General features: G+C 34.0%; 1 protein-coding gene across 1 annotated transcript; it reads right to left on the reverse strand.

The window, feature by feature from the left end:
- Positions 1-1,472: 1,472 nt before the first annotated feature.
- LOC103945951 (probable glutathione S-transferase) lies at positions 1,473-3,042 on the reverse strand. Its single transcript, XM_009356545.3, has 2 exons — positions 2,647-3,042; positions 1,473-2,132 (listed from the first exon to the last, which is right to left on the reverse strand). The coding sequence occupies exons 1-2, from the start codon at positions 2,959-2,961 to the stop codon at positions 1,788-1,790; spliced, it is 660 nt and encodes a 219-aa protein (XP_009354820.2). The 5' UTR covers positions 2,962-3,042; the 3' UTR covers positions 1,473-1,787.
- Positions 3,043-8,689: the final 5,647 nt, after the last annotated feature.

Consider the following 8,689-nt stretch of genomic DNA (forward strand, 5'->3'; position numbering starts at 1 on the left):
CTTTGTGAGGATCTCGGGGATCCTCCAATCACATATGTTCATTATATATCGTGTAGTCAGTTTTCGTCAGGTACTATTTATATTCAATTTTAAGTTAAAAAATTTACAATATTTTTTTACGCACGATGTACGATGAACAAATATGATTTAAGGATTCCTGAAATCCTCCAAGGAGGATACGACGAGGATCCAATTTCTTTAAAGTGTAATGCTCTATATATATATAAGCCACTATTCATGAATAGTAAAATCATTTTTACCATTCATCCATCCATTCAAAAGAATCAGCGTGATTCCACAGTAAAAAGCATCATCATTCGCCAGCCTTTACATTAATCAAACATCAATCTAAAGGTAGATTGATATATATATATATATATGGAAGTGTTATTGGCACTCTAAAAATCTCATTCTACACTCCTTACAAGTGTATTTTTCTTTCCTAATATAGAAAGTTTGAAGTGTAGAATGAGATTTTTGAAATGCTAATAACAATTTCATATATATATATATATATATATATATATATATATAAACCCTATATCAGAAGCCTCGACGAGGAGTAGATATGACCTCGACTATAAGTATAAATTTATCTCGCAATATGGATTACTATCATGCTTGACTGCTTTTATGGTAATAAGTCGTCGGTCGATGTAGTGGCCAATATAGCTTATGAGTTATCATCACTAGCTTTAGTGGTTTTGTTAGAGGCTAGATTAATTATGACCTTAGAAGATTATATTGAAATTAGCCACAGTAGACATGTTTTGATATGTGGTTGGACTTTTGATTACACTTTTTAAAAATTACTCTTTTGATCAATTTTGCTAGATTGACCGTCAAATAATTAGAAGACATCGCATATATTCATAAATAATATTGCCATCAATATTATGACAAATTTCTTTTTAATTTTCAAGTTGTTCAAAAAATAGGTAGACGGGTAAAAAAAAAGTAAACGGGTACGTATTATGGGTAAATGGGTATGCGGTTATGGGTATGGTTAACCATTTATAAACGGTTATGGGTATGGGTATACCCGTTTATGTAAATACCTAATGGGTAAACGGTTATGTGGGTAAAAGCTTAAACGGTTATGGGTAAATAACTGCGGTTACCCGCCCGCCATAACCGTTGCCCATCCCTAGTATCATTTGGACATCATTAGATTGTTGTTGTGATTGTGTTGGTTCAAAATCATAAAAGGAGGAGCATCGTTGTGGTGTTATTAGATTGTTGTTATGGTTGTGCTGGGTTCAAAATCATAAAATGGGGAGTATCATTGGGTACGGACAAGTCACTTGTTGACTGGGTGTGCACTGTATTGACAAAAATGATTTATGAATCAAATTACAGGAACATAAATATATATGTAGAAGATATTACTGGTTGATTCTATACGGTTATGAAACAAGAATTGGCCAATAAATTTTGGTCTTTGTTACATGATAAGAGAGATAGACTCATAATTAAACATAATTGGTGCCAACCAATAATCCATCGTTGGATATGAAGTGGTTACAAATTAAGAAATTTGATCAAGTAGATTTAGATCCCTTACATAACAAGTTGACAGGAGTGATAAGCTGACTACAGAAGCAAAATAAACGTACGACCAGAGACACAATACAGTGCCTCTTACAGTACAAGGCTTGTCAAGTGCCCTTTTATTCTAATTCAACAACCCAAAACAGGTTGAATCTTGAAAGACAGAACAGCCACACGTCCAAAAAAGTTGGAATGACACTGATCATCAATAGCTTCTTACAGGCTTCCACCAAAATCTATTCAATTCCAAGCTTTTTCCTTAAAAGCATGGCGTAATCGTAGACCTTTTCCTGCTCGGGAAGCGACTTGGACACGCTCTCCTTCTCCATGCACCTCTTAACCCAGGCAATAAATTCTGGGTGCTCTGCCTCAACACTAAAGTTGCCAAATTTCTCATACACAAGAAACCAGCTATAGTATGAAATAAGCGTCACGTCCACGAATCCGAGGGTATCCCCCCCAAAGAAAGGCTTGTCTCCAAGCTCTCTTTCTAACACGCCAATGCAGTCGAGAAATTCTTTTTTTGCTGCATTCTGTTCTTCTCCTTTGGTTGCCCAAAGCTTCCTCCCAATCTCAAAAATCTGCATTTCACATCCCCAAAAATTCAGGGAAATTAATATACATTGTTTTGAGCAAGTTCAGATCTTCTGCTGATATCTTTCAAATATACATCATAAACCTTAAACCTTAAACCTGAAACTGTAACATGAAACCTTAATCAACTATGTTTTAAAAGCGAGCATAATATTAACCTTGAAAACATAAACAGAGATCCAGTTTCCATTTAGTTTTCCTTCTAATACAAATCCTAAATGGTAAAACCGTTACACCCTAAACACTTTTAATCTTAAAATTCTAAAACAACATTGTTATAATTACCAGCTCAAATATCGGTAAGCAGTTAACCTAAAACCAATTAGCAACGTGTGTGGTTTTAAGCACTTATGCCAGATACTCTCAACATTTAAACATAAAAAATATAACCAGATGATCTATTTCCCATGTTTTCAATTGTTTCAAACCAAACATATTCAAAACAAAAAGAAAAATATACAAATAATGAAATAAGTAAGTAAATTAATGAGTAAAAATCACCTTCTTGTCGACGAAGTCAGCCCAGAACCTGGCTTGGGCTCTGAGGTAAGAGTCAGAGGGCAAGAGTGGTGCCTTATGATTCCAAACTTCGTCAATGTACTGAAGCGCAATGAGGGACTCGGAGACCGGTTTTCCATTGTGAATGAGAACCGGGATCTTCTTGTGAACCGGGTTCATCTGCAGCAACAGTGGGCTCTTGTTCGACAAGTCCTCATCTTTGTACTCATGCACAATGCCCTTCTCAGCCAGAGCAATCCTCAGTCTTATCCCAAATGGGCTTGGCCAGAAATCCAACAACACCACCTCATCCGCCATTGAAGGCTGATCAGATTTGAACAAAGTTTCTAAGGTTACAAAAAGCGGTGACTCTGAGTGTGAGTAGTGGGTGAAGAAGCAGATTGGCAGATTGAGTATTTATAGACAGAAAATGTAGAGGAGAAACAGTCGTCAAAGACTGCGCACATGGAGGTATTCAACTTCTCTTCCTTTCTTGTACATATAGATTCGAGAATCTTCCAATTGGACAGCGATTATGTCACTGCTCTCGACATCAAATCCGGCATTTCCTTTTAGATTTCTTTGTTAATGCATGTTGATTTGTAATACCATATAATACGTGTTTTTATTAGTCGGACTACAGCTGTTTGGATCCGATTTTACACCATCGGTCCGAGTAGTTGAGGCCGTTGAGTGGGCATGGTTCTCAACCATCGGATGGAAAAACAGAGATATTTTTGCTAAAGGATAATATTATGGATTTTATCATAATAATTATCTTCTTGGCATCTTTTTAAACAAAAATAAATGGGATGCAAATCATAACCTCAACATAAAGGCAAGCAGAACAGTCCGAGTTGATTTGGATTTGTTAGCAGTGTACTGTGTGAATCAGAGCAGCTTGGCTTGGACTCTTCACGTAGCATAACATGGATCTGCAAGTTTTGGATAATGGTGAATAGAAAACCTAAGGAGGTTAGGTTGTTTGATGGATGTTGTCAGACGGATAGGCTTTTGGATGGGTGATGGGTTAGGTTTTTATTAGCTTTGAAAAGTCAGCCATTTGAAGATAGGTTTAAGTCTATGCCACTGATCAGTTTGAGTTCGAGTTAGTTTCTACGAAATCATCAAGGCCGCGCCAAGCAGGATCATGCATATTTGAAAGAGAATATTCTTATAATTTTTCAACTTGCGACGGCAATCTTAGGGTTATTGGTGGATTATAAATAGAAAGCAAGGTGCATCATTCAGGACCGTCAATTCAACACACAACTACCCTGCGTAAACCTCTCAAATACCTTGAGATTTTTTTTTTTTTTCACCAACACACCTTCAGTTTGGATAAACAGTATTGTAAAGGCAACCGGCGAACATCTTCAGTTTGGATAAACAGCACTGTTACCGTAGAATCAGCCGACCGCAGAGCACCTTCAGTTTGGATAAACAGCACTGCGTCGGGACCGACTGGTTATCTATCCAAGTCTCTGTCGAGAAGGATTTTCGAATCCTTATTGGTAGAGGTTATCTCATTAGCCTTCTCGGCGAAGTGAGGTGTTACAAGTTATTACATTTGACACATTGAAAGCCGAATTTGATATTGAACTTCGCAAAACTAGCAGCCTTGTCTTCAGGCTCTAGAACCCGAAGGCCGAGACGTGTTCCTTCCTCGACCACAATCGCAAGATCAAGAAGTCAGCAACACGCTCAACGCAACATCAACAAATTTTACTCTTCGGTCGAGCTCGGCCAACGAGTTGGCACGCCCTGTATCAACCGAAGGATGTAGTTAGCTCATTAGTTACTCGACCTACGCGCCACGTAGGTTTTGTAATTTTTAGGGTCAACAATAGCATATGAATATATTCCTTTATAATAATTCTAATTTCTTGGTGGAAAAGATATTAATTTTTGGCCGACGAACTTGTACAAGGAGGTAGTCTTTGTGTCAGGACCCACCTCGAGTTGATACTTTAATTCTTTTGAGTCATTTTACCGCATTGTTAGTTTTTTAAAGTGGAGAGAGAATCCTCGCCAGATTCTCTTTGTGAGGATTTCAGGATCCTCCAATCACATCTATTTATTGTATATCATGCGGTCAATTTTCATCAAGTATTGTTTATATTCAATTTTAAATAATAAAAAATTACAATAATTTTTTACCGCACGATGTACGATGAACATATATGATTTGAGGATTCCCAGAATCCTCACAAAGAGGATCTGGCAAGGATCCAATTTCTTTAAAGTGTAATGCTAGAGAAACCATATACATATACATATATATACATGTACAAATATATATATACAGATATATATATATATATATATATTACATTAGTGAAAACACACTTTTAAATTAGGGAGTTTTAACGAAAATGGCTTGGCACTATTCATTCTTAATCAAAAGGACATTTTGCGTATGAAAAGCCCTTAATGGGTCAATTCCTTTTATTTATTTACTCTTATGCCATTAAAAGTGGTCCACAATGATATTGACATTTCTGTCTGGAAATACATTATTTTACATGATGCTATTCAATTTATGCTAATTTGCTGCCAGCTCTTCATGCTTCCATCATGTTGTCAATGTTATGCAACTCTTCTTCTGTCAAATTATTCCAGTACTGTTCATCTTCTTCTACTAGCTCCGCATCTCTTTCTCTGTCTTCTTTCATCTTGTAATACATATCTTCTGTTTTTCCTTTGAAATTTTGAGACTTCCAGTATGGCTGATAGCGGGCTTTTGACTTGCTGTAAATATGTATTACTTCTTCTATTACTAATATCATATCATACCTAAAATCTTCAAACTCATCTAAGGCAAACATTTGGATTCCTCGATAGTTTAGAATATTGTTGTATGAAGGAGTCCACCTATGAGGAGAGATAGGGGATGGTCTAAAGAACTCTTCATTAATCATGGCTATATGTCTAGCTTTTTCCTTAGCATATGTATATACCAATCTGGAAGACTACTAATAAAACTTGTGCAAATTTCCTTCCATTTTTCCAAATAATCTTCTGCTACTTTCATAAGTTTTTTAGGAAATGATTCTAGTTGGGAAATATGGTTAATGAATATTTTTTCAAGATAGCCAAACTCTAATAGTAAGGTTGGGGTAACTTCTACCACATTATGTTTTTTCTGATGCTCATAACTAAAATGTCATGGTTTAAAATCTCTCATATTAATCTTGACCACAGTTATGCTAACATCTGGTTTACAAATACAATTCTTTGTACTATCACAAAGACATGGTGGATACATCTTTGTAATAATATTCATCCCTGGTTTTGGATCAAAGATTGACTGGTACAAAGCACATTGTAATTGTAATTGTAATTCTTTCATGGACTGTGATGCTCTGCTCAGGATTTCATTTTGCATGTCTGGTGGCATTATTCTTAATTTTGCGTTTGAAATTTCTTCTAATAAAATATCATCTAATATTAGGTCTAAAGGTAAATTCCTAAGAAAACTTTAATATTTTTCTTGTTTTTCTTTGTCACTCAGATGCTGATGCTACTCATTATTTTGATGCTGCTCCATTTCAATGTCTTCTTCTAAGAACTCAATCTTAATCTCTTCCATGGGCTCATTAGCCTCTTGTCTTATAGGTTCAATAACCTCTTTTTCTTTATTCTTATGTTGATCAGTTGTTTCCAAACCTATTTTCAATTCTCTTTTCAGGGTATCACTTGTCTTTTGCTGCATTCTAATACATTGGAGTTCTTGGTTCATTTTGGTAAACTTACTAAGTAATGACCCATGATCTCTAGAAATGACTTGAAGGTTGTCCTCAAGGGAAAGAATATGATGTTGGCTTTGATGGAAATTGAAATTAAAACTATCAAACTCCTGTTCTAAGGCTCTAATTAGTTTTTCATGACCTAACCTCATGTTTGGCCATTTGATTTGGATGTTCCAAAAATTATCTAAGAGAACATGTTGCTTATCAGAGAGTTTTGGTACTCTTGTCATATACCTCAGAGTTGGATTTCTAATTCCTTCAACAATATTGCCATTAAAATTGAAGGTGGGTACTGGTGGTGATGTTGGTCTGCTTATGCAATTTTGGAATCCATTGAATAGTGGAGGTCCATGGTGCATCATTATGTTATTGATAGGTGCTCTTCTGCTTTGTGATCTTGTGCTATTTGAGGATGATGGTCCACGATATTCCATTCCTATTCAAAGAATTAATATTGATAAGATATCAGCTAATGTATTGTCATTACCTTTTATATGTTCAAAAATTGGTTTAAAACCATTTCCTGTAATTGAATCAACAAAATTAACACATCTTCGGGCTGCCTGTTTATTAGCATGTATCTTGTTATAATGAGAAACTATATTTTGACAATCTGTTCTAATCGTAAATACTTCATTATGTAAAAATAAAGAGAATACTTCAAGTGAGTTAATTATTCCTAAAATTTCTAAGTCTGTTGATGGTAATCTTGAATGTACATCACTAAATTTTCCTGATGAATATCTACAAACTTGTTCGTCAGACTTTGGTGAATCCTTATGCTTTTTCTGGTATAGTATACATGCCCATCATAAAGATGAAACATCTGTTTCAACTATTTTGTAGCTATCATCTAATGGTAATGTTAATGGCTTAAGTTAAGTAATTTCTTCCTTTATATTTTGAACTAATTTAATATCTTCACTATTAAAATACATTTGTCCAGTTTTGCTAGTTTTATTGTGTAATACTGCTATTTTTCTTCCTAAATCAGGGATAAAATTTCTTGCATAATTTAACAATCCTAAAAATGCTTGTAACTGTTTTTTGTCTTCTAACTTATCTGGAAATTCTAAGACCTTTTTAGCTATGTGATCTTGTAATTGTATTGTACCTGACTTGATATATATTCCTCAAAATTCTATGTCTTGCTTTTCTAATGCTATTTTAGTTTTGCTAATCACAATTCCATTTTCAATAAATTCTTGTACAACTATTTCTAAGTGTTTCTTATGTTCATTTTTATTTTTACTATGTACTAAAATATCATCTACATAAACACTACAAAATTTATCATATTTCTTGAAAATTTGGCCCATCTTTCTTTGAAAGATTGATGGAGCATTTTTAAGTCCAAATGACATAACAAGCCACTCAAAATGTCCTTCTGGACAAGTAAAAGTTGTCCACTCAATTGATTCTTCTGCTAATCGTATTTGCCAGAACCCTGATTTACAATCAAATTTGCTAAAATATTTACTTTCTTGAATTTTATTTAAAAGCTCATCCTTATTTGGTAACTTATAACTATCTTCATATGTATTATCATTTAACCTCTTATAATTATAAACTATTCTAGCCTTATCCCTTTTTAATTCTAAATGTTTTCTTACAATAAATGCTGCTGATTTATGTCTAGACTTGGAAGGTCTAATTACTTTTAAATTTAACAACTCTTTTATTTGCTGCTCAAACTCTTATTTATCTAATAAACTACAAGGCATATCAGATGTCTTAATGGTTAAATCTAGAATAATTATATCTAATTTTGCTAATATTTTATTTTTATTCTAATGCAACTGAGGGTCTTCTCCTATAATTCTAGTTTGTTCTGCTAATTGTAATAATTTTTCTAAACTCTTTGGCCTATCTAACTGTAATATTTCTATACGGGTTTTTTCTTTTAAAATCGGATATTCATGTTCAAATATAACTTCCTCAAACTCTTCTATATTATTATGCTCATCATCTTCTTTTGAGTTTTCTAAATAATAACCATCTTGACTACTAGGTTCTTCTATACTTATGCTTTTATATGCTTCTACAGTATTACTTTGGTCAGTTATTGTAATACCTCTTTTGAAAAATGTTATACTAGGATTCATAAATAAAAAAAACCTTGTAAACTTTTCAAAAAATTCAAACCTAAAATGAATGGATATGATCCTACTGGTGAAACAAATATTAATGGTAAATTAAATTGTTGTTTTTCTACTTTAATAGACTCATTAACACAATGTGTTAAGTAAACTGGTCTCTCATCAAATTGTGTTATTCTCACTGGTTTTGCTAAT

This window comes from the organism of the source record quoted next, unplaced genomic scaffold (genome assembly GCF_019419815.1).
Source record: "Pyrus x bretschneideri cultivar Hongxiangsu unplaced genomic scaffold, Pyrus_bretschneideri_v1 Contig50, whole genome shotgun sequence".
Classification (NCBI taxonomy): Eukaryota; Viridiplantae; Streptophyta; class Magnoliopsida; order Rosales; family Rosaceae; genus Pyrus; species Pyrus x bretschneideri.